This window comes from Takifugu flavidus, chromosome 3 (assembly GCF_003711565.1).
Source record: "Takifugu flavidus isolate HTHZ2018 chromosome 3, ASM371156v2, whole genome shotgun sequence".
NCBI lineage: Eukaryota > Metazoa > Chordata > Actinopteri > Tetraodontiformes > Tetraodontidae > Takifugu > Takifugu flavidus.
Window position 1 is genome coordinate 11,982,817 of NC_079522.1, and position 27,076 is coordinate 12,009,892.

The following is a 27,076-nucleotide window of genomic DNA, read 5'->3' on the forward strand; positions in this document are numbered from 1 at the left end:
GCAGGAATGTGAATGATTAGGGATGTAACCACGTGAGAAAGCAGTTTTCAAATGATGGGAAAAAGTTAGCAGCACGAGAAGCACGTGGAATGTATTCAATAAGCAATGGTCATTAGTTGAGGGTTGGTAGGTGAGTAAAGCTCTTCTGGGAAGGTCAGAATGCAGCAGGCTGGCATTTAATTCAAACATACAGTCTCGGCATGTTGCGTTACAGAGCACGAGATAACCTTTAGGTGGTTTTTACGGACAAAACAGCCCCTCGTGATAGCAGAGGAAGACTGGTAAGACTTTATGTTTGAACCTTCTTTTAAGCGTCTGTTTTGACCCAAGCTGATGATTTAACCAGGAACAGAATATTCAGTTTGATGAGAGGCCATTTTCACACCCGAACCATCACGCCTTCGGTGGATGACAAAACACAAGCAGAAATCTGCTGCTCACGGTGGTTTTTAGCATACAAATCCATCCTGAAAAGGTCAGGAGCAGGAATGGAATCAGCCGAGAAGAAGCAACGCGAAAATCACAGAAAACAGTTCACGTCCTTAAATAAGCCCGAGCTTGAAAGTGCAATCGTGGATGTCGATAAACGTTTCAAAGCAGAAGAAAGAGGTGGGAAAGAGATCCACTCATAAACAGTGTTTACTTAAAACACCCCATTGCCTTATTAGTATTAATAGCACTGACTTCAGAAAACTCATATTCTGCCATTGGTCAGTTTTCTATTATTAATGACTGAAATGAAAGCCTGGAAACGCAGCGGCAGCAGAGGAGCTCTGCATAGCAAACGACGGTGCCTCTGCCAGTTTACATAACCAACACTTGGGTAAACAGCAGATTAACTGCGGTGGGGGGGCAGAGGGACGGGAAATGGGAGCAAAGTGTTTCATCCCCACATTAGCCTGTGTGAGAGGAGGCTAGGAGAACACTGCGGACCTTTTTGATAGGGCTGGTCCTCGCGGCTGTGTCCGAGCACGAGCGAGGCCTCGCTTCCAGCGCAGCTTCTGTCAGGTCGCTCCTCAGGAGCCAGGTCAAAGAGAATCTTCGGGAGTCTTCGTGTTAATTAAAGACACCATCTGTTAAACTTTATTATTAAGCTGTTAAGGGGAGCGCTGTGAGCAAATGAACAGGCTTTTTCATTTTCTGCTCTATTTACAGGCATCGGGGGGCCCGGAGAGCAGTGGGGGTCTGCAGCTTCCCCAGTGAGAGTTCTATGATAGAGACACAGAAACTAAGTCAGAAAATAAGTCAACATTTAGGACCTCTCTGGTGATGGGAATCTTTCCTGGCAATAACTTTCACATCTGTTCAGCGGTAATTGCTCTTTTCTCCTTCAGCAGGAAACTTTTTCTTTTTTTAACCCAAACCTGTAAACAGATGATGGCAAGACTGTTCCTCAGACCTCTGCCCTCTCTTGGTGGCCCACAGTGAAGCCTCTTCACTTCTGCTTCTGTCCAGCTGATGTATTTGATTCCTTCTTTCATTCAGAAACATCTGGACACAGGCAGCCATATGCTCGAATTTTTGTTTTAGCCAAACTGCAGTGGACGATACTGACTGCAGAAATGCATCTCTCTTTTCAAGAAGAACAAAAAAACTTCTATTTTTAGCTGAGTAACAACCTTAAATTTGAAGAAAGTCGCTCTTCTTTCACTAAAGTCTCCTAAAATCGCTTGATTTTTTGGCAACCAACGTAACCACCAGAACGCTAACAGAGGAGAAAATAAGCAAATTACTCAGTAAGACAGGAGAAGATTTGATAAATTGTAACATATTTTTTGAGGATGATACAGGGGGATTTCTTTTTATTATTTATGCTATTGTTATATGGAATATATTGTGAGTTGTTAGAGGTTGATTTAGATCAAGGTACATGTAGCTAGTGTTAGCTGTGTTTCTAGAACAAAGCAAATGGCCAGAGGGAGAGCTACCTCAGCTAAGCTTAATTTATTAGTCTTCAAGGAAATATAATTTTTCTGTAAATAGCTTTAATAAAATCCAAACAGAAAATGTTAAAAATCACACACTTTACCATAGAGCTTACCATATCAATCAAGTCCTGTTTTATGGTCGGAAACATTGAAGAAATGACCAAAAAATTAAAACTAAACCCAAACAAAAAAGACCGTGGCAAATATTGAATCAAACTTTATTTATATTAAATTAAAAATATACTTTTGACAGATTCATGTAACAAACATGAGGAAAGGTATCTCTATGATAGAAAGCCTTTGGGTATGGTTTCAAATGTCTCAGACACGGGAGAAGCATGGAGAGCAGATGTTTAGGACAGGCTATTGGGAACATCATCTCTGTGGTGTCTCCTCTTAAAAGCATGCAAATAAAAAAAAAGATTGGAAAACATGATGACTGTGAAAGCCATTCAGAGAAGAGGGGGGGGGAGGAGGAAGAGGAGGAGGAGGTTAGACTTGGCTCAGTAGTATGTCCTTGAAAAAGTGAGCACAGAGGGCAAAGTTGGATCCCAAACATGAGTAACTGGGTCGGCTGGCAGCGCTGGTGCCCACCAGTCAGACTCCATCTTCTACAGGGTTCAGCAAAACTGAGACACAGCATGAGGATGGAGCTCCAGAGAAGGAACAGAGATTTTACAATTCACACACTTTGAAAACCAAACTCCCATCGGCCAAAAGCTACACTTCAAACACATACGGCTATTTTAGAACTTGTCTTAGGAGGGAGGAAACAGCAGTTGGAGAGCACACCATAGAAACCCATATGTGGAGCCTCGTCTCCTTATGGACAAATTCACCCTATTGGCCATTTCAGTGCTTTATAAAAATACTATTCACATTTGTTGCTGAAGTTTGTGTTGGAGAAGACCCCAAGATTCTGTACATTAATACTGAGCGGATGTGTCAGAATGGCAGAAATAGTTTGTGCAATCGAAAGGCCGACAATCCAGAATTACAGCGAGAAAGACGAACGTGTAAAACAACTGACGCTTTTGGTCAGAAACCACCACAATATGGGGAAAATGTTCCATTCAAAAGAAAACACGGGCTGGTTTGAACAAAACCATCTGATTCCCAACTTGTGCTACTAAATTACATTAAAAAAAAAGAGACCTCCGATGCTTTAGGCCACCTAATTGTGGAGTGAATGGACCACACAGAGGTGGATGTAAGGTATGATACCACAGTACAGCAGAACTCATGTGCCCATGATGAAATACTTAACAGAAACAGCAACAATTGGGAACTAATGTACGCAGTGTTCAGAACCGACAGGAATAGCAGCAGGCGAGGCCGGCGAATGTTAAGGCGAAACACGTTCCAGACGAGAGGAATAAGCGAATCAACAGACCCAGACTCGGTGACCCTGCCTTCATTCCTGTTTTTCCTCATTTGCTGTGACGGTATCACAAGAACGTTCACTTCAAAGCAGATGTCCGCTGAGTGTCCAACACACCCTCAAGTGTCCTCAAGTCCTGGCGAGACCACTCGTCTCATTTCGTGTATCCTATTCGGGTCTACAGTGAAATTTAGGCCAAAGAGGAAGCAAACCAGGTCTTTCTTATCTTGTTAGTGAGTTCTGAAACCCAGTTTTGGCGGCGTCTCACATTGCCCAGTATAAACAAGCTCAAACACTATAAATATTTCACACCGATATTAAATGCTGTCTCAGTTTTATCAAATTAAGATACTACAAACATACATCAAATAATCATGAAGCCATCAAAGCAGCATTAGACATCCTGCTCGAATGGCACAAGGAACTAGGAAACAAAGACATGTTCTCTTCACCTGGAGCTTGTTCTCTTTACCTAGAACTTGTTCTCTTCCTCAACTCTTCCTAGACTCTCTCTTTTCTCTGAACTGGTTAACGATCAGATAAACATGCTGAATATTTCAGTAGCGAAGCGGGGAAACACTTTCTTTCTACCAACAACTTTGATCAAAGTGCTCCACAGGGAGGACAAACGTACACAGCTCAGCTACACGAGGCATAAGGATGCTCTTACCTTGGTGTTTAAAGGTGTGTTAACATCCTACATATAAGCATAGCTTAAAATGAGACAGAATAATGAAACACAACTATAAACGGTGAGAAATCAACGTGGTTCCAATACGTAACGACGAAAATACCCAGGAAGGATAAGGAACCACAATTTTTTGATTCAACTACGATCTGTGGAGGATCTCCAAAAAGCATTTGCTTTGATGCTCAATTACCAAGTTTGAGGTTTTTTCCTCCCCGACTGCAGGGGGTCTGTGCAGCTAAGCAAAATGAACATTTCAAAATTAACAAGAACTCAAGTTTTGTGACTCTTTTGTGATTTAGCCATATTTCATTCAGCTTGACCGGTATCAGCTTCATTTGCTACTACAGGTGTCACACAGGTGTGTCACATGACAGCATCTTCACACAGAGATTCTTCAAGAACCTCTATTTAAGTTTGCAGCTAAATCTGTTACTTAGATCTCATTCAAAATAGTGTTGAGCGTGGTATCCCCCCCCGCCTCCAGAGGGAAGGGTGCCAGTTAGGTTGCCCAATTGAGCAAGAACACCTAGAACTAGGAGGTATCACTGCACTCTTCAACTGTAGTTAAGAGTTGAAATGTCCGCGCTTACATTAATTACAACTGAGTTAGTCAAACTTGGCTAAATCCTGCCATCTCCTACACAGATCCTAGTGTTGCCTGTGATAGAATTATGTGATTTCTTTGTTCCTTCACGACACATCGGGGCCATTTTATGATTGCTTTAACTAAATCTGTTACATATAGCTGCTGTAAACCTTAAGTCCTTGAGGTTTATATGTTAAATTAAAACTGGACATAATTCTTGACATAAATTGAGCTGAAAAACAAAAGGAAATGTCTCAACACCCTGATCCCGCCGAGCTATTTTGACCAAGAGGCAACAAGAGCTGCCTCATAAAAAAGGCAATGTGGAGACATGACACTTCAGGTTTTGTTGGTTCTGACGTGGCATATGAAATCCTGGTTGACATTGATTTAAAACTGTAGATTGTTGCTGTAGATGGAATGAAGAACTAAATCAAGGAGATAAAAACTTGTTTGTAGGATAAGCATGGGTACAATAATGATATCAATAATGCTAACAAATAAGCGCTATCTAGTGGTCATGTACACAATGATGATCTGGGGCTGGTAAGAGCCGCTAGCTTATATGCATGCAAAAGTAGTTTACGGAGATGCTGCATTACAGAACAGCTCTGTGCTTAAAACAACTTTACATGTGACAGGTGAGGGTGGGGAAATGTGGCCATTTTTCCCACGTGGATAAAAGTCTGTTTCCAGTCAGGGACCCGTATGCAGACAGCGCACATCATGACCCAGAAAGTTCAGGTGATGACGTCTGCCGGCTGTCCAGCACCAGTGAGGGTGCTAATGCAGGAAACGTCCCTCTGAGTGACATACAAATGAGGCGGATGCTATGGTCAGAAGACACAAACACAGATGCAAACGCACAATGTGATCTGGTTTTACTGTGCTCTGCTGGTGCTATCTTTTTCCATTTGTTGGGTCAGGGCTGTCAGAACCCAATCCTGGAGGGGCCGCAATCCAGACAGATTTTCTTTCTTTCAAGGCAGAAAATGGCTCTCACCAAGGCAAATGAGGACCAAGATGAAAGAGTTGTCGACCTGGAAGAAAACCCAGTTGGATTGTGGCCCTCAGTTCCGCCACCCCTGTTTTAGGTCTTTATTAGGAGGCAAGGACAAACTTTTGCTTTCCTCTCTGTAGCTTTATTCCTTTCCCTTGCTCTCCTTGTCTAAGGCCGTGATTACCACTTTCAGTTTAGCTGCTTTCCGGATCAACTTACGGCATTCAGCAGATACAGCATTTTCCCCAAACACCCTCCTGTTCTCATGTCAACGCTCTCGTTACTTATTCAAGTTCACAATCCAAGATGAAAAATACAGCGTATAAAAATCCGTTGCCTCAGCACTGCAAACAGTGTTTGTAAAATGTTTACAGTGTATTTTTCCACAAAAAAGCCGGTTTTGATCAGCTTTTCTGAACAGAGAGCAGCAGAGCAAAAACAGCAGAACGGCATTTTTCCCGCACATTCACGAGGAAAGTTCCAAATGGCTGAGTTACAAATTATGGGAAGAGTACCGGTAATCACTTTTGGCCATCGAAGTATCACAAAGTGAAAAACGAGATGAGCTTCACACATTTGATGGAAAAGTCAGAGCGGTAGAATATATTCCTATAGGCAAAATATCGACTATGATTGATTAGCTTTCAGCGCTCCATCTTTTGGGTTCAAGGAAGCAACGATCCCGGTGAAACCTTCAGTCTTTCCCCCTCCATATTTCGCTCTCTCTTTATTCACAAAACAAGACATCTTGCCATCTAATAGACTGTGTTTGCTCCATCTGTTTGCTGATGTCAGATCCCTCAGAAGGCTTTTCTTCATCCTCAGACCTTTACGGCAGACCCAAAATAAACAGCTTCTCCGAATCTGACAACAGCAGCTGTTGGCAGTGAGTTCTGGTGCTGCAGGATCCGTCTTGTTGGTTTTTGTTGCGGTCCACCTCGCGTCTACTGCGGGTACGGCTAACACGAACTCGATGGGGTGCACGGACTATCTACAAAAAAGAAGTTGATGGGACACTGAATATAGCAAATAAGTGAATAAGTGGTCTGAAGTGGGTCCGCTCACTCCACTTTACTGCCTTTTGATGTCCTTACAGTCTACAGCAGAGAGCATATGAGTTGGAAAGTGCTGCAGCTGGGTCTGGTCGTGTACACCCTGCTCTGAGTAAAACAGTGGAACCGGAGAAGATGTCTGGGTTTGCTGGAGGCTAGAGTCAGATTTAGGAAGGTCTCTCAGATGGAACGCTCTAAACCACAGTGTTCCGCTGCCGGTAGGGTGGAGGGGGCAAGATGGTACCAGGCTTCAGGGAAAACTCCGACATGTATTCGGGGTTTTCGGCTACCACTGGCCGTATGTGTCCGTTCTGCTTGTAGAAGAGCTTAGCATTTGTGGAACCACCCTGTGTGCCATCAGGGGGTGCTTGGTTAGAAGATCTGGGAGGCAAGCTGTGCTGCCAGTATTCCGGATTGTCAAAGGTGACCTTCAGCTTCTTCCCGATGACTTTACCTGATGTCAGTCCACCATGTTTCAGCAAGCTCGCTGGGTGTGCGGTGGTGTGGCTCTGGTAGGCGGGCAGGCTGCCCTGCCCGGCGTTGGCTGAAGTGGACAGAGAACCTGACTGGCACACCTGGCCTTGGACGGTAGTACCTGGTTGGCTGACAGCGCTGCCACATGGATTTGCAGGTTGTCCTACAGATTTGATAGTGGGGTGGCTGTGGAGGATGTGGGTTGGTGGGCCATGATGGCAACTGATACCAGATGGAGAGGGCTGGGCCGAGGGAAGGGGGTAGTAGGGCAAGCTGGTCTGGATGGTCAGTGGGAGATGGGAACCTAAAGGGGTTGCTGACATAGAAGAGGGTGGTTGGGCTGGCAGGGGCAGACCATTTCTCCTCAGGGCTTCCAGACCCAGCTCTGCAGGACTGTGGAAGGTGTTGAGGTAGAGGGGCTCATTGATGTACTCGTCCTCTGCTTTGGGCTGACTGTTGGGTGTGCTGTGGTACCCTGGGTTATCCAAGGCGTGGATCTCACCGTTTTTACGCCGGGAGACAAAAGGGTTTTCTTCGATCGGATTCAGGTATTCTGCAGCACGGATCAGAAAAGGGAGGGAGGGAGGATAGGAGTGCAGAGAGAAGGGGAAAAAGATAAGCTACAAAGATCTGAGAAAATATATGAAGAAAAGAGAAATCAAATGAAATATGAATTTAAAGAGGCGAAGAGAAATAGATCAATGGCTAATGAGGAGAGCGGATGGGAGATGATAACGGTGATAATGCGAGCCGCTCCGGACCAGACAGGCGTGCTGCCAACAAATCTTTGGCATTGGAAATCCAATCTGAGGGGGTGAAAATGCCAGCAAACCACCCCTCTTCAGTGATTTCGAGCGCTGCATTCGTGGAGCGTCAAACATATTGATTTTGAACACTCTTCTGCTCCTACATTGCATCAGATGCATTTTACTGCAGGCTTGGTTGTAGTTCGAGTTGTTTAAAGAGACTCAAAAAAAGGCTGCGCGAGGGCCTGACTAAAGGAGCGAAACACGATTAGAGCCCCCCCCAAAAAAAACATGTTCAGAGCTGCAGAAAAACCTCTGCAGATGTTTCAATAAATGACATTGATGACGGTGTATCCACAAATATATCATATTTAGGCTGTGAATGAGCCATGAGATGACGAGAGGCCATGATGACAGGTGGACACACAGGAAAGGATGAAGCTGAATGTCAGTTTATCGACAATAAATGCACCGATACCACAAAATCATGGCTGCAGATAATAAACCGATTTTCTCTGTTTTGACTTGAATACCTGAGGAGTTCTTATCCTTCATCGGTGTAATGTATCCATCTTCATCGGTGTCACCTCTGGACATCCTGTCCCCCAGGAAGACGGTGGGGTCAGCGCTGTACCTCTGACCTCCACTGTCCTCTGCCCCGGACTGGCTCCTGCTCTTTTTATGCAGGTTCCCGTTGCTGCGCTGCTCCTCCAGGGGTGGGACGAGTCCACCTGTAGCTTCCTGGTTGCCACAGGCTTGAGCGCCCGCTGCCACAGAGCCCTCTGTGGAAACTGGGCCACCGTCTCGATAGCCGAACTGGTTCTGAGGGAAAAATTTGGGTTGAAAGTAAAATGTTTGTGTTCGCAAAAACTTCACTTTGACTGGTTTCATTTGATTTAATGTTATGATGTGTTTTCACCAAAGACAAAGGGAAATGGCAAAATCGAAGACTGCTTTTGAGCCAACTGTACCCGAGGCAAGAGAAGAGAGACTTCTAACCCACATGTCAGCCTGCTGTAGAGAAAATCCTCTGACAAAGTTCTGCCAGCATAGTCATCGGCACTGAGGGACTGCGAGGGGCAGTCGAGGAGAGATACAATTCAAACACCTGAACCTCAAAAAAGAACATAAACCCTCGCAAGGAAACACAAAACATGACACGGAGCCAGAGGTCTTGTTGTGGTGCTGTGCAAGCCTGCCTCAGGCTGTTTAACCCAGGCCCACTTCGCTGCACTGGTGCCAACTGCTAATGCTACAACAGCAATTACTGGATAAAACAGGAGAAAACAGAAACATCCTGGGGTTATATCCGTCCACCTACTCCATGTCTCCTTTGCAATCAGCCCCCCTCCCTCCAAAATTCTCTGTTCACCGCTTCTTCAAAGCCCGTCTGAGAACAGAGATTAGGTGAGGGTCTGTATCATGCTGCTTTTTCAGATGCGCAACCTGCATAACAAACTTTACGAGCCAAAGTCAGCCAGTTGATGGATTCTAGCGATGGATTCTTCTCGCCGTCTGGGCATTTACAGGCTTTTACCTGCATAATCAAAGACCTTCCATTTGTGATGGGGCGGCTGACCTTGAACAAGAAGGACAAAGCACAGATCACCTTATGTGTTTTTGGGGTACGTGGGCACTCATAAGAGAATAAAGATCCGCCGGAAAATGGGCAGGTCGTGGGAGGAAAGGTGCATGAGATACAAGCACCTCCTGAATGCGGCACAGCACGCAGCGGCGCCGCCACTCACTGCATATTAGAATACGGCTCAGGCATTCTAAAGAAGCGTCTGCTATTTACTTACGGGGCTCTGAGTAATGAATCCTGGGGCCTTGGGAGTGAGCACACAAAGAGCCAGCGTCCAAGCCACACACGATGGAAATGATGAAGGTGAGGCATTAGCAGAGGCAAATCATCAGAGTATCGGTGGTCATTAACCACCCTGAGCATTTAGAGGGCATCCAGAGTGGAGACATTTGAAGGATTTATTTAAACAGATGATGCAGTTTTTCTGAGACCACTTTATTACAGGCTGAGATATGTGACTTTAGGAGACCCCTGGTGCCAATATTTGGAAAAAAAGAGCCAACGTGCCCCCTCCGGAACCCTAGGAATCCTGTTTTCCTCCCTGGGATACTTACTCTGTTGGAGTCGACACGAGGCCTGGTTGTGTACGATGGCGGAGCCATGTTGTAGCCTCGAGGCACCAGGTACTCATCGGCGTCCATCAGGTCATCCAGGTCCTCTTCGTCCAGAAGGCTCTGGAAGAATTTACTGTCGTTCGGGCTGGGAAGCTTCATCCGGTCATCCCCCTACAGAAGAGGAAATTCCACACGTTAGATCCCGGTTGTTGCTCAGCGAAGGTTTATTTTCCGGACCCAACACCACCTGGATTACAAGGTACCGCTGGGGATCACGGGCCATTCTGCAGAACTCAGCTGCCAGCTCTTTGAACTTGGGCCGACTGTCTGCGTCGATCATCCAGCCTGGAGAAGAAAAGATGCAGGAATTTAGACAATCAAACACGCGTGAATTACAGAACAATGTTGGACTGTGGCATTCTGTTTAGCTTCGGGCAATTCATTAAATTTACTGTGTGGACTGTTTGTCCTCGTTCATTATGTATTAAGTTAAGTCCACAAAAATAGAACTACTGTGAGCAGAGGAACATGTTACACAAGGAAGTTGCGGGTGATTTGAGGGGTCAGGTGGCAACGCTGCAACCTCAGCTGGAGATTTCAATCTGCACCTTGAATACTCTGTGTTGTCTGCAGCATTCCCCTGGTGGATTATTGGAACATATAGGTGCCCAGTGCCCTTTCATTTAAATTCAACACTTCATGCTAGCAGAAAATATTGCACATCCTCAATTACCGGGAGCATATATTACATACATACCTTACACAATGCAATTATCATCCAGCTATAATGTGTTGTCTCTCTGGAAAGACTTGATTTTCCTCAACCATTCACAATTAATCTCTTAAGGTGGCCCTGATGTCCTGTCTTTCTTCACTTCATTTAAATTCTGCTTTTACCACCCCCGGTGCCAACACATTACTGAAATGAGATGCAATTACTCCAGCAATCAAACTCCATTCAGTCTTTATTGGGGTGGTGTCAAGGCAACGATGGGACGCACAGCGTGACAACAACAACGGCTCTGGGTCATGTAATCGGTAATAATGCTCCTGACTGCGGAGCGTCTGTCTGGATTTTGATTAGGCTGCTGTCCCTCCAGCCTGGGAACGGGGGGGTTTCGGTGATGTCACTTGTGGAAGTTGCAGAAAACAAGCTTTGAAGCATTGCGGCCTTTAATTGGATGCTAGCTCCTCACAGATTAATAACGAATCTGAAATCTGTGGGAGCACCTCAGGCAGTTTTTCTGCATGTTGAGGGAATTTGTTTGACCTGAGCGTTTACAGCAGGATTGTCCGAGCGCATTTCAGGCAGCACAGCAAATATATCTCATCATCCTCCAGGGAAAAAAACAGAAATCAAGTCGGCCCTGTTATTAGGCTAAATGGCTGCAGGGCTTCTGCACTGGCTGGAGTTTCTCATTTGGAAAAGCAGTTTAGGTGTTATGACATTTTGGCTGATTTGCATTTTTTGTCGTGGGAACGTGTTTGATATTGAGCTCCAAGCTGAAGCAGATCCTTCTTTCATCACATTTGGCATTTTAAACAGTGGAATGAATCGGTTCCCATTTCCACAGCTACAAGCAGCCAATAATGAGAAGGACATTCAGAAAGGAGACACAACATTTCTGAAACAACAACAACAACAACAACAAAAGACTAAATTAAAAGCAAACCAGTGATGGATCCTGATAAGTGACTGGGAAAATAACTGCCAAGCAACCAATGGCTGGCAGGCAGCCTGGCCTTTGTGCCTGGAAGGGTTCCTGGGAATCCTGGGAGAGAGGAGCAAGACAGGAGGGAATAGGGGAGGGGTGCAGAAAAGCTGGCGGTTGGGTGGGGGGTAGGGCTTCGGCAGAAAGTTGGGTTGGGATGGAACAACTGGCGGGGAGGTGCAGTGGTCCAGATGGAGGATGATGGGAACAAGGACGTGGGCAGAGTCCCTGGCGTGGGGCAGGGGCACCGGCTGAAATAACATCTTGCCAGATGAATATTAAAGTAGGGCAGCTTTTATTAAACTTCAAGTCCTCAATGAGTTGCGGCCATGTATGGACATGACTCATCAATAACAACACAGCTGTGTTCCGGAGACCTTCAGCAACAGGATTACTTTATACAGGCTATAGTATTGAGGCTGCAGTTCCTCGTCACGATCCCGGGATAATCTGTCGGGCACTGGATTAAACCACCACGCAGGTATTGATTTTGGGACCAGCGTGGATTATTTTTTAATCTGTATAAGTGAAAGTCTTCAGGCATGTCAGGTGTTTAACTTGCTCAATGACATGAGATTTTTTAGCTAAAGGAGTCAGTCTGTCTTTCACGTACTGCGTGACTATTGTAAATACAAGGCTAGGAGTTAGCTTGTTTAGCATAAATTAACGGGACCCTATTGTCACAGATCAGATGTGCAGTTGCTTGCTTAGCTTAATCCAAAACATTACTGTAGGTCCAGTATCGGTACTGTGTGCACCCTCACATTTGACCATGACCATGTAGACATCGATGGTGCAGATCGGAGGCTGCGGCAACCGCTCCCCTTTCTCCAGGATGTCTGGGATTTCCCGCGTCGGGATGCCATCATACGGTTTGCCTCCGAAGGTCATCAGCTCCCAGATGGTCACTCCTGGGGAAAGGGTAAAACAGAAGGAGTAGAGAAGGAAGGGGATCAAGGGAAACAGAGCTACCTACCGTAACTCCACACGTCACTCTGATGGGTGAACTTCCTGTAGTGGATGCATTCCAGAGCCATCCATTTAATGGGCATCTACAGAGAGAAATAAAAACATACAGATCCGTAATTCGACTGGATTTAATCTTGTCCTGCATGAATCCAGCGTTTGGGACGTATTGGGAAACCGACAGTGTGTCCAACTGTCGTTTTGCTTTGCTCAATATCACACAAGTACTGTGATTGATTAGTTTCAGCGCAGCGCGGGGATCATCAACAGAGGACGCTTCTGAAGACGCTAATTGGGATTGGATTGGCCATTCGTTGCCCATTATGTCCATAACCCGCAGACACCCCCCACTGCCTACCCTAACTGCAATATCATTTCCACATTGACTATGGGGGAGGGGGGGGGGGTTCACACCTACAACAAGGCAATTACCAGGTCATTTTTACATTTGATCGCACAAATGTGCTCAGACAAATCCTGCTCTGATGATTTAGGAGGCAGCCTCTCGTCGATGTGTGGGAGACTGACACACCCACCCTCTCCAGGGATAAATGAGCGGGAAGACGGTAAACAAAGTGTTTCAGGTTGGAAATATGGCGCGAAGCATTTTTGCTTTCATCTCTGGTGATTTATCTCCCACTGCATGTCGCTCCGCTGACAATTATTCCCATCTGTCAAGGTGTCAGTAAATACCGACATAGAGCCAATCACTCAGAAGCCATGGAGGAGCACACCTGCTGAGGTTTAGAAAAAGATTTCTAACAGCTCAAGGTCCAACTCAAGATGCAGCGACTGAATAGAAGCTGAAATGAGCGAGCTGGTTTAATAAAAGGGTTGATCAGGACAGTTGGCAAAGAAAGCCAGAAGCGAGGGACCGAGACGGGGCTCTTGATTAGCATACCCTTGGCCCGAAACAAAATGAGCTGATTAGTGCTGTGGCTGCAATATTTATCTGTAGGAAATGGCAGAAAAATTGCACCAAACTATATCTTTTTCTGGCTGCGTAGAAAACAAGTCCTGCCTGTTTCGCTCTTACTTGTGGGCTTTTTATTCATCATCATTCCTTTAGTGTTGTTTGAGACAGTGAGAGGTTTACTTCCTACAAATTCTATGATAATCCTCGCCAACTAACCTCTCCCGAGACTAAATGACAGTTAGCATGCTTATTAAAGTGGCAATGCGTTGGAATTTTCCCATTGAAATATTGCTTTAATTTTCCAAACTGCTTGATTTAATTAGCCGATTAAAAATCCACATTAGCACTGATGCAAACACAGGAATTTCGGCAACATAAAAATTATTTTAGATCTGTAGCCTCGTTAACATCCCTCGCCACCAGCGCTGACCTTTTGCTTTATGACTTTCTGTCGCAGTATTTACTTTTCACACACATACACACACATATATACACACATCATGCAGCTGTGACTCCACTTACACCAACCTTGCCCCCGTCTGCGTTGTACTCCTTCTCGTCAGTGTCCAGCAGCCGTGCCAGGCCGAAGTCTGTGATTTTGATGTGATTGGGCGACTTCACCAGGACATTACGGGCTGCCAGGTCCCTGTGGACCAACCTCCTCTCTTCCAGATACATCATTCCCTGGCAAAGAAAGACAGAACCAAAGGAGGGGGGCGGCGGGGGGATGGCTGTGAATTCACGGGGCCGTTAATCATTTTCATTCCATGATAGCAGCAGTCTGCAGTCATCAATGTGGTAGATGTCAGTGCGAACAGAGAATTATTGTCATAACTGTCATCATCATTAACCGATGCTTTGATCGAGTCCTTCATCACGTCGTTCCTCATGTCAGTGACTGTGGAAGACGGCCGTCAGAAGGAGCTTTGATAGCATTCCAAGCATATTCCAGTCAGAACTTGCAATGAGAGAAACTAACGAGAGTGGCCTCTTGAACCACAAGTTGCTGAAGAAAGTTGCTAGCCATTTTATGTCAACGTACATCCCGACGTCCAATAGCTTTGACACATGGAAAGCATGCCGTTGAGTCCACAGGGAAAGTGATGCCAGCTGTCAAATTTATCTAAAAAATGTCTTTAAAATAAATCTGAGGAGTGACGGGCTGGAAGTACGGTCCAGTCCAGCCGTACACTATAGAATTGTTATATGAGAAAAGCAGAACATATCAAACTAGGCATGGAATCCCTCAGATCCCTTCACAATCACAGAGGCGGGACTGTTGTGGATCCTCAGACAGAGACAATTACCTAGACAGCATCGCTTTTTTTTAAATTTGAGACACCTCTTGACAGTTCCAAAGCGACTACGTTTCCACTCAGTGGGTTTAGATGACACCTAAAAAACTAATTACTGCCAAAGTGTGACTTCAAAGCTGCACGCAATCACTTGAGCTGGACTAAAATGAAAGTTTCAGATGTCGAGCTAATGCTCCCAGATCCCCAAACAGAAGTGGATGCTCTGCAGTTCCTGCTGTTCACCTGGAAGTCAAACAGCATTTATAAAGAAAATGGAGGGGCTTTAACAGAAGAAGCAGGTGGAATGTGACAAAAACTGGAGTTTGTTGTTGCACAGTTGTTACCTGTTACCTCTTGGGATGGTAACTTCCAATAAAATCAGATGGTATAACCAATGGATCTTTGATGATTTCTTGCCGTGATCTGATGCCCCAACAAAACAGAGTTTGTGTTGATTTGAATCTCAGCCTTTATTGCCGGTCATCATTGCAAACCAATCATTTGTTACCACTTCCCTCAACCCCAGATCAGAGCCATTAGTACCTGCTCACACTTTAACGTCAAAACCTAAAGTTTGGGTTTCAAATGTTCGGTTTTCCGCTCTGATGTGGCTCCCTGACTGTATCTTGGGAACAACAAACCTCATTCCATTTTGTTAAGGGAGATTTTGCGCAGCAGAATGAGCAAATGCAGAATAGAAGAAGAAACAATAACAAAGCCTTCTGTGCAGGATGACAATCACACAAAAACCTATTTGCACGTATATCAGTTTTTCTTCAAGAATGCACAAACGCGCTCCATTATGCCCTCGTGAGCACCGTCACAATGTGCTCCTGTGCTCACAGATGAAAAAAAAAGGAGCAGCCAGGCAGACACTCAATGCCAGGCCAATTGAAGGGTATTAGACTGGATGATAAACAAGTGGATGCCGCTTTGCCGGTGAATCAATAGAAGCTCCTTGGTGAAGAGCGAGGTATTGTACTCAACAGACAATGGGGAATTTCAACCAAGGCCTACGCCCCCACCGGTGCAAGAAAATCTCTGCCATTTTCACACATGGTGGGAAAAAAATCCAGCATGTTTGCACGCTCTGCTGAAACCGGGGTGTGGTTTCAGTAGACCCCCCTCCCACACAAATGTGAGGATAAATCAATGGTGCCAATGTTTGTCTCGCGCTGGCTGGGCCTTCATCCATCATCCGCCGACCTCACACACAGATGTACAAGCAAGTGGCCAGAGACGGCGCAGGGACCACCTCTGCTCCTCAGCAAGATGTATCGCAAGCACTGTTCTTGGAGGCTGTCACCATGTGTCTTCCTGTCATTCTGTTTGTCAGGTTCTCACAGTCCTACTTCTTTATCCCGGGTTTCCTGTGTTGATCAAGTTCGGCAGCAACAACCTCGACTTAACCTGGAAGGATATGGAAAATGGAGGACTTCTAGGCATAAGGGGAGAGGGGAGGTAATCAATAACAATGCTGATTACAACACAGAGACAGCGGGGGCCTCGCAATATTTATCCCCCATGTCGACGTCGGGACGAATTAGGAATCAATGGTCCACACAGTCCATTAATACACTTCGACTTAAAGTGACAGGCCAATGAGGAGAGGCCATCACGCAGACGGGGGAAATGTACAGCGGCTCAAGGAGCCAATTAATTTCCAGTCACTGTGGGCCGTAAACAGCAGCGTCCCAGTGGAGAACGGGAGAACTAGCCTTGGTCGTAGGCCGAGAGGTTCCTGCTGATTGGGCCGCCTCTGACACTGCCTCAGTCTCTTGGCGCCCAGAAGGATGAGGTCATTAACAATGAAACTGCATCATTTGCAACTGGCTAACACAACTGGTATGTGGCTAATTACAAAGCAACTCACAGAAGAGTTCATTTAGTCTGCCATGTTTGCTAATCACCACTCACACTGTTGGGTACTCCTAGCAACCACTGGCTGAACAAATCTAGGAGAATGATCCCAGGAATCACCAAGAAGTTCACTGTCTGAGGTAATTTAAGATAACTTTGGATCAGGAATGTTCACTTTTATCTTCTACAAAAAGGAAAAGTGCTTCCTAATGCGATCGATTTCTCCTCATATGTTCACTTAACCTCGTGGCTGATTTGCATGGTTTTCTTCCGAGCCCCAAGACCCAAAACCTATAGGATCTTTGGCAGAAACAAGGCTTTGAGTTCATCTTTTCTCTTTAACTACTGACTTGGAAATTGTTATTCTATCCTCTGGTGACCTAATGCTCACTAAAAGGCTTAAAGATTCTTAAACAAGGTCTTTTATCATTTTTGTAGCCTCCAAATGTTTGCAGAGTTGCAAAGCACAGAACAACCGGGTTCGCAAAACCCTCTGTGACCAGAGCATTTTCTCTCTCGCTGGAAGAAAGACAATAGATGAGAGTCTTGTGCACAGAAAAAAAGAAAATGAAGATGCAGGATGGTCAGTCAGATCGCAGCACAGCAGCAGAGAGGGACTGTGACAATACCAGTGGATGGAACAGAGAGGGGTCAATGGAGGAGGGACACGAAGGTAGGATAGTCAACCCTCTTCTGCTGCCTTTGCACCAGCATGTGTGTGTCTGTGTGTGTGTGTGTGGTGTGTGTGTGTGTGTGTGTGTGTGGGGGGGGGGGGGGTGAAGGTTACATGTAAGGACAGATCTTGTATCAACTGACTTTCGATACATCAGAGATTCTATGGCCACAATAAAAGGCCGCTGCTGGCAAATTTACATGTGCAAATATCACGCGGAATTAGATGGAAAACAATTTCGTCTTGATGATCATGAAGAAGAAGGCGTGTCTTTCCACTTTCTGTAAGTCTGAAAATGGCTCGTGCTGGCTTTCAAATGAATAGTGAGCTACAATAATAGATGATTTGGGCTGAGAGTCATGAGACATTTTTTTCCTCAAATTCAACCCAAGATTCCAACTCCCTTCCACATTCCTGGGGCTGAATCCTCTGACTGCAAACTCTAAATTGTCAACAGGTACTCATTGCCAAACCTTCCTTAAATGTGTGTTTTCCTGACAACTCTCCAGCCCCGAGTCACGTGGGTAACTGATGAAAGCCGTTTGGACTGTCGGTGTAAATGCTACAGCGGCTTTATTCAAAGAACAAGAATTCTTAGCCGGGGCCTCAGTCTCTCACTGGAAGCAGGTGTGAGGTGCCTGTTTCATATTGGAGCGATAAGAGCACCACATGCGGTGGAACCACACCCCTCCCTGCATCGCCCATCCAGGAGGGTGAAGATGCACCACAACGTGAGCAACACGGAGGGGCTGTCCACACGCCGGGCGCTGGGACCAATGCGATAAGGCGCGCACACAATGGGCCCGCTCAGGTGGTGCAGGTGGCCGTCTGTCATGTGTGGCGTGCGGCGGCCGAGATAGACTGGGAGGCATTCCCAAAGTGCGCCGAGCACAAGGAAGAGAAAAATAGAAGCCAGTCAACGGCCAGATGTGCCAGTCTTTAATCTTGTTTATATTCACATCAGTGTGTAATAAATTCCGGTTTCATTCTGTTAAATTTGGGTCATATTTCTCCGCTAAGCACATTTACAGCGCGGAGCTGCGGAGCACAATCTGCTGCGTGTAGCTGCGGCACTGGAACCAATAAGCTCTGGCGGATGGTTCTGGATGGTTAATGAGGGATGCAGGTGAAGGTGACATAATGTGACGCGCATAATAGCAGCTCAACGGCGGTGCAGCAGTTAAGGTACAGCCCCATTTACTCCTCATTCAGCCGTCGCTCAACCAAAGGAAAAGCAAGCCTGAGTCACGTGTGTGTATGTGTGTGTGTGTGTGTGTGTGTGTGTATAAGCCTCTCACAGCACTAGGGATTATGTGGGATAAAGAAGTTACTTTGTTCAAAGTGAAAAATCAACTTCATCTGGTATCAGGTGACAATGGGCTGTAATGGAACTCAAATCTCTCACCATTTCGGTGTTTTAAGGACAGAGTCAGTCATGAACCATTAAGTGTAATTGCAGCCGCGTTAGTTAGGAGCTAATCTGTCAGCCTTGAGCCACAGACAAAGACACGACTGTCAGATCTCCAATGACCAATATTAGGAACGAGCGCTGATCGCCTTCCTGTGTCCGCAGATTTAATTACATCCTCGCTGACAATGGAAACTAGATGTAAAGATGATTTAAACCCTCTCGCCGAGATCTCAGCTGCCCTGTGGAACCAAAAAAAGATCCCTCCAAAATGTCATGGGGCAGACAATAAAAGGCCGCTGCTGGCAAATTTACATGTGCAAATGTCAATCATTTGGCGGCTACAGCCGCGGAATTAGATGGAAAACAATTTCATCTTCATGATCATGAAGAAGAAGGCGTGTCTTTCCACTTTCTGTCAGTCTGAAAATGGCTCGTGCTGGCTTTCAAATGAATAGTGAGCTACAATAATAGATGATTTGGGCTGAGAGTCGTCTTAAGAACCATGGCAGCTAGCCCACTGTGAAGGTGTTAATGGCGGGTGTTCTTGGGCTTGCGGCGCAGCATCTTTTTCCTGTATGAATCAACTGTGCACGAGTGGATAATTACTGGTGTGAGTAGCTGTCAGGCCTGTTCTGAATCAGCCCTGAATCAGATTGGGAAAGGGAAGAATTATTCTTCTATTAAAAAATGAGTTTGCAATGAGGCTGATTTCCTCGAGTGTCTGTGGTAACAAGGACCAACAGGAGATCCCGTGAATTCATGCAGCAGTGAGACTGGTGCCATGTCCAGTTCCAGGTCAGCTGTTTTCATTCGGTTTCTTCACACAGTCCACTTAGATACCGCACTAGCATGGCTGTCAATCATAGCTCTTCCACGAATCAAAAGCTACCAAAGATGCCATTGTTGGAGTTCTCGGCAGGCGTAAATGATTCTTGTCAGACACAGACGGGATTATATAAAACAAACGATCATACAACCTTCGGATTTTAGTTGCAGAATCTTGACAAAATCTCCATAATTACGCTAATGCCCCTGTTGTGTCTAATGAGCCTGGATCATCGTGGCTTCCATTGGAAGAGTTGTGAGAAGACCGATTCAATCACGCAGTCCTACCCACTGGATCTGGCAGTTAAATCCCTCCCCTTATGCATCCTTGAGCACTGCTGATCCTCACAGATAATTAAAAAGACCCAAGAGTGGGAGGGTGGGCTTACCCCTCCGCCGCTCCCTCCACTCACCACCTTTGCGGTTTCCAACCCGTTTCCCCCGATCTGTCGCATCAGCAGGGATGCACGTGCTCCTAGATGCACTACAGGAAATGGGAAAACAGGTCAAGGTGCATATAGGGTTGTTTATAATGTTGGGCAGCATTATGGAATGTACTCTCCGGAAATGAAACGTGATGCGTTTCCTGATGAGCCCTGACATGCAAAGATGTGTGGAACTCAGTATTAATAATGCCTTTGGGAAATGAAGTGCCGCTCGTGGATCAGGACGGAATACCCCGCCCATCATACCAAATGCACTCAGCTGTTATGGAAAATACAGTGAGGGATGACCTGAAGGTGCTGGTGTGTGTCCCAGTCATGTGCTGTAATTCTTTTACCAGACTATTCAGCTGAATCATAAACAGCCATCAACATGTGCTTGTCAAGGCGTTTCCCCTCACTGGGATCTGATGCACAGGATCTACAGGAGGGGACCCAATTTGATTGAAGACCTGGATGCATCCTTAAGCGATAGAGAGAGATGAAGGGAAGGACGTGTGCCAGAGTCTCGGTTTGTGGAGACTCGTCCGACTAGCTCGGGGTAGCACGTGAGTGGCACCTGGGGCAGGCAACGACTGCTGTGCAGGCATCACCTGCGGGATGCATATCCAGAGATATTTCTGTGCCTCTGCGCATGTGAATGGACTCATGGGGAGGGGAGGAACCAGGCCTACTAACATTTGACTTTTCCTTTTCCTGAGTAAGCATCAATGTGGGTGGGCAGGACTTTGGTAGATGGCAGGTGTCTGCTGATCTGGCCATAAAAATAAGTGTGCATATAAATGCTCTGGACCATGTGGGATTCCCACGTAGTTAGCTCTGTGCATATTAACCACAGTATAGTCCTTAGAGGAGCTATGGCAGGTTGGCCAGTTCAATGGCCCCATTACCTCCATCAGTGTGTAAAAACAGCGGCCAGAGTGTGGCGACAGGACGCATGGGAGCCCACACGTTCGCTGGATTTCTAGAAATGCTCCCTAAGTTCTCTGACTGTTCCAGCGGAGAAATGGCAGCATCGCAGATCTATTTTATTATCATTATCGGGAGCCTGAGGAGAGCGAGAAACAAAAAGAAGGGGGCCAGATTTAAAGACTCATGAAGCTCATCGTGCACTCGGTTCCGATCTCATATTTAATTCAGTGATTGATTTGTTCATTAAAATACACCCCAAACCTAATTATTCCATTAATAATAAAAATCTGAATGAAAGAAATATTCATTTGGTGAGTAATATAGGAGATGGAGGGAGGGTGTTGCAGAAAGACACAAAATGGGGTCATTTGTAACTAATGAGAAGCTCTGCTGAAGTGTTTGCACAATAAGACACAAACACCAAGTCAACCTGAGGACACAGTGAAGATGGAAAGCAACCATGGCCACAATTGTCCTGAGCAACATGGCCACCATGGCAACCGGGTATATACTGTAGCTCCTTCAGGGAAGATTACAGAAGAAAAACAATTAATAATAGAAAAAGGGGAAATGAGAGTAAACAGAGTGTCACGAAAAACATGAAAAGCAGGTTCTGGGAAGGATTGTAGGAGTCACGGATCTATGGATCAAATCTAAGGAAGACAGCCAGCCAGAGTTGCTAGTTTTCTCCTGGACAGAAGAGACCCAGCTAAGTTTAATTGGAATTAATGAAGGCAAGGACACTAATTTAAATGTTCTGTACATGTCAACGCTATGGGTGGATGTACACTTGTACATCTGAAGGCAGGTCATTGAACTGACCTGGTAAATTGTTGGAAAAATAAAAATGGTGACTCACCGTTGCTAACATTAGCAATGCATTATCAGAGCTTCAGAACGTTGCAGAGAATGTTGTGGAAAAAGTTCCAACAGCAGCCCCATTATGGAAATATGAAACATCATTGAGAAAGGATATCGTACAAATGGAGATGTCCTTGCTGGATCTACCTAAGGCAACATCTATTTTGACGGGTTTTAATTTTGAATTGCAGCCACAAACTTTCATTGTGCTCTATCAGCATCCACTGAATCATCATGATGATTTTGAGAGATGTAATAAACGGCTGCTAAATTTCAACAAAGAAAAGGAATTAAAGCAGAAGAAAATGGACAAGAAGTAGAAGATCAAAGAGATAAAATAAAGAAGAAAGAACACAATAAGTAACAGACATGATGCGTCCGTTCATCGCCTTTCCTGAAGTCTTCAAAATCATGAAGCTCTGCAAGACCCAGACGCATTTTGAAATTTTGAAACATTTATTTACAATTTTTACGAAGAAGCAAAAAAATTGGCGAGAGATGGTTTAAATTCTCTCCATGTTTGACGATAAATTTCAACTGTAACCATCAGAATAATGGTTGCATCCGTACGGTAACCTTCTGATTTATGAAGGGACAAAACTGGGTAGAGAGCAAGTTCATGACATACAAGAGAAATGGGAAAGAGGATGGAGAGAGAAAACAATGAAGAAATATAGACAAAGGACGAAAGAAGAACGAAATAACCGATGATGGATGATCAAAGGAGCAGAGAATATGAACAAAGAGGAATTGTGGAAAAGATATAAGAGAAATGAAAACGGATGGGAAAAGATGGAAAAGATTGGAAAAATAAATTAGAGGCTACCTGCACATTAGGAGAACAAATGCCTGTATGATGTACATGCACGTGTGCTTCATTTTTGTGCACGTCTATCACTCTGTGTGTGTGTGTGTGTGTGTGTGTGTGTGTGTGTGTGTGTGTGTGTGGTGTGTGTGTGTGTGTGTGCGCCTGCACTGGCGACAGTTGATTAATGGGGGCCATTATCTCAATGCCCAAAACACTCAGTGATGAAGAGTCACTGCCTGGCGACAGGCCCCGGCCAATCAATTTGCGGCGCAGCGGTCACCTGCCCCGGTCAGCGCCCACATGCAGTCCGGTTTGAGCTGCTGTTTTCACAGGTCCGGCAGCCTGCCCTCACAGGGTGTCGGGAAAAACAGACATTTTCATAACTGGCAGCAGGGGTACGTTTAAAAATACCTCTGAAGACGATCCTTCGTCCTTGTTGCACACAGATCAGGGAGAGATTTAGGAAAGTCTGCATATATGGTCTGTCTTGTTGCCGTAGGAAGGAGGGCCGTCTGATGATTTCAAAGCAGGGAGGGAAATACTTCAATCGTCTCATCACAGTCTGGCGAGAAAAGGGAAAATTCCCTTCCAGTATGCTGGCAAAAGGACTACGTCTCCTGGCACCACAACACCATTGCGTGTCCTTGTGCTTTGTCTTGCCGTCTGACAATGTAAAGATCTATTTCCTTAATCTTCCTTTTCTTGTTATCCCATTTCTCCTCTTCTCTCATCTTAACAACAACCTTTTCATAGCTAACCGAAGGCCAACGGAAGATCATTCTCCCCTTTAATGGGAAATTGCATGTCTTCCGAGAGGTGCTCTTTCTCCTGGAGGACAGGTTCCCTATCATTACCTTGAGAGCACCGAGATCGCCCTGGAGAGAGGAGCTATTTACTCGGGGATCACGTACAAACGCACGGTGGCTCAGATGCACCCTGAGGCACAGAAACACAGGCATCGTTAAATGAGGGGCTGATACTCGTGCTCATCTCGACCCTAGCCCGTTATTTAGCATTCACCATTATTATTAAGTCTTCCAAAAAATGTTGTACTGCTATTATGTTGGAACAGTCGAAAAGAATAACTCAAATGGGTTCATGGTTTTGAAATCTGCACTTGGCACAAGGTGTTTTATCTTGAAAATTGGCCAGATTATTCAGTTAGTGCAGATGTTCAAGTCTGCTTGGCAAAGATTAATGCGATTTTGTGTTAAAAAAAAAAAAAGATTAGCTAGTCTCAGGAGAGCACCTGGGGAAGTTCACCCAGTGGACACTTGTGTTTATGGGGCTTGGGGGGGCAGAACCACCCTGGGTGACTCATTTACCATTAATACCAAACAGACTTCATTTCACTCTAATGGTGCTACTCTGGTGTTATGGAAGGGGTGAAAATGAGATAGTTGTTACTGAAATACAAAAGTGACAAATGACCGAAAAAATAGAGGGCAATTATTCACCTTATTTCCCCCCAGTGTGCTTAGGGGGTTAAAGTCCATCACACCCTTTAAGAGTCATGGCTGTTATTGGTGGCTTGGGCACCTAGTCAGGATGCCCCCTGAACGCCTCCCTGGTGAGGTGTTCAGGGCATGTCTCTCTGGTAGGAGACCCCCGGGAAGACCCAGAATACGTTGGGGAGACTATGTCTCTCGACTGGCCTGGGAACGCCTGGGGATCCCCTCGGAAGAGATGGAAGAAGTAGCTGGGGAGAGGGAAGTCTGGGCTTCTCTTCTTAGGCTGCTGCCCCTGCGACCCGACCCCGGATAAGTGGTAGAGGATGGATGGATGGATGGATGGATGGATGGATGGATGAATGGATGGATGGATGATGGATGGATGGATGGATGGATGGATGATGGATGGATGGATGGATGGATGGATGGATGGATGGATGGATGTTATTGGTAGGAATGGAAAGGCTAGCTCATTCAACCACTTATTGATTGACTAATACAGTCAAATGGAAACAAAATTTAGCCTGATTTCCAATAAATCAGTCAAGCACCTTTGCTTGTACTCAACAATGTGCACTGAAATGAACTGGAGTCACTGCTATCAATCACAATCAACCCATTTAGTGAGGTGGATCCCTCAGTGGTAGGCTGGCCTGGGACACTCGCGAATTATCTCCCGCCTGTCTTTTCTTCGCGCACAGAACCACAGCGAAGGGGACACTTACCGCCGGCTGCCACAGGTGAAATCGAATCCAATTACAGAAATAAGTACCTGCTTAAGTAACCTGCTCCTGAAGCTCCTGTGGATCGTCCATCAGGGAGGACTAAAGGGTTACAACACTAAACCAGCTAAAACTCCCAGCCGTTAACTTGATGTTCTTTTTAGAGTGAGCAGTTTTTACCCACATTTGTGTTTTGGGGTCTACCTCTCAATTTATGGCTGTGCTCAGCTTCTTTCTCTTTCTCTTCTACTTTAGTGTGTTTCCTCTGAGAATTAGTCCAAGTCCTGAGCGACCATACTGGCCCATTTGTTACGATCTGGGCTTGGTGGTGTCAACAATCATTTCTTCAAGCATCATATGGAACCAGCCACAGTGATTTGAGGCGGTACCAACTCTGAGGTTGCCCCACTACTAGGGAAACGGAAAAAAGGGGGTTCTCCTGGTTTTGTTTTCCCGCCGCCCTTGAACACAGTCGAGGTGACCCCAGGAGAGGTGAGATTCGATGAGAACATGGGAATGGCAATTCAGAGATGAGACAAGGATCAGAAGCTGCTTACTGAATAGACAGAACATGAGATTATAATCTAAAATCATTACCTGTTCATTACTGTTTATTGTATTCCTCTGTTCTGTACATGGTCGCAGAAAGGAGGGAATTCCATTATGTCCTGGGTCCAAAGGGCGAGGTAGTACTCCAAATGGAAAGCACTAAAAATGCAATTACTCAACGTTGTGTGTGTTGGACATTTCCAGGAAGAACTATTGGAAAACCAGGAAAAACGGACAGCAAAACGAGTGGGAAATTAGCATTTAATGCTGTCTGGCAGCAATGTTATGATGCCGTTTTCTCCTTTGTCAATAAAACTGGTGTAGCAAAGGCTCTTTGTTGCCCTGACATCAGGCAAATCCATAAAACGGCTTATTGTGACAGCGAATGCAGAAGCCTAAATTTATGCCATCACCCTGGAGTGATACCGTAACCTTCCAGGAGTCTGAAACCACAAAACGGCCCGGTTGGGCTCACTTCATTTGCAAACCAAACACAAATCTCGTCTGGATATTCTGTTTCCCGTTCACTTTTCCAGCCTTCACTCATTCCCTGCGGCTGCGTGCGGCGACCCGCTTCTAAGCCGGAGTTCACGGCAATTTCTGCCGCTCAACAACATCAGTGGCTTATTGTGTCATTGTGGAGAGCTACGAGAGCGATCAGCGTGTCAAGCAGTGAGGATAATTAGGATCAACGGGGGCAAATTGGGAGAGACACCAGTAGACTCAAATACTCCATCTACTCGTCCCTCAAATGACACCCGTTTAAGGTGCAGCTGTTTTTCGCCAGTCCTGCCGGGATTCTCGGGGTAAACACGGCGCTCCTCGTCACTGTGATTAAGATGTTTTTTGTGTGCTTCCTTGAAATTGAGTTTCAATCGGCCATTGTTGCCATGGTTACAGCTGGTGCACATTTTTTGTAGCCAAAACAAAGACTGACCTCCCTCAGATCAGGAAATTGCTTTGGGGATTTTCTTCAACACTGTTTGGCTAAAACGATGAAACTCCTTTGAAGTGATGCCGGCGTTGGTGAGCCTCCGTGCGTCTCCAACTGTCACACCCACCATGTGGCATAAACCCCTGAAATTCGGAAGGCACCCCGCGCACACGGCACCGCCAGATGTCGCCCGATTGTCGTCACCCACCTTGGCAATCTGGACACACCAGTTGAGCAGCAGCTGCGATCCGATGTTGTCCTTATGCTCGTACACGTAGTCGAGCAGGCAGCCATGGGGCATGAGCTGGGTTACCAGTTGGATAGTGGGGCTCAGGCAGACTCCCAGGAGACGCACCAGGTGGGGGTGTTCCATGCTGGCCATTATCAGGGCCTCCTGCGTATAGTTGGAGGAAGACAGGAAAAAGGGGACTAAAAGACTGTTGCTTTACAGGAATGGGCATTTCTTCTACTGGGCTCTCCTCGGATGGACACAGGTTATAATAAAGACCCAGACAGTTCGATACTCCAGTTGGACATGGATGTAGCCCATTTCCATACCACATATTCAGCATGGCCACCGCAGGCTGCTTCGAGTTGAACTTTTCACTTCTTGTTTTTCTCAATGCAGTGAAAATGCACCTCCTTTCTCATCTGATTCTACAGCAGATGGACTCTGATTTTTGAACATTTGGTTCTCAGCGTCGAGCTGCAAGCAGAAGGATGCACGCTGATGATGAAGTG

General features: G+C 45.7%; 1 protein-coding gene across 3 annotated transcripts in view; it reads right to left on the reverse strand.

Annotated features, from left to right (window-relative positions):
• Positions 1-2,127: 2,127 nt before the first annotated feature.
• LOC130522539 (receptor tyrosine-protein kinase erbB-4-like) overlaps positions 2,128-27,076 on the reverse strand; it is a 161,769-nt gene continuing 136,820 nt past the window's right edge. Inside the window, exons 20-27 of one of the 3 annotated variants that reach the window (XM_057027027.1) lie at positions 26,544-26,726; positions 14,114-14,275; positions 12,686-12,761; positions 12,474-12,620; positions 10,245-10,342; positions 9,998-10,168; positions 8,392-8,680; positions 2,128-7,665 (exon numbers count right to left, since the gene is read on the reverse strand). In XM_057027027.1, the coding sequence (XP_056883007.1) occupies positions 6,833-7,665; positions 8,392-8,680; positions 9,998-10,168; positions 10,245-10,342; positions 12,474-12,620; positions 12,686-12,761; positions 14,114-14,275; positions 26,544-26,726 (1,959 nt within the window). In that variant the 3' untranslated portion in view covers positions 2,128-6,832. Of the gene's footprint in view, positions 7,666-8,391; positions 8,681-9,997; positions 10,169-10,244; positions 10,343-12,473; positions 12,621-12,685; positions 12,762-14,113; positions 14,276-26,543; positions 26,730-27,076 lie in introns of all 3 variants that reach the window. The other 2 variants (XM_057027028.1, XM_057027025.1) reach the window with 2 other exon arrangements.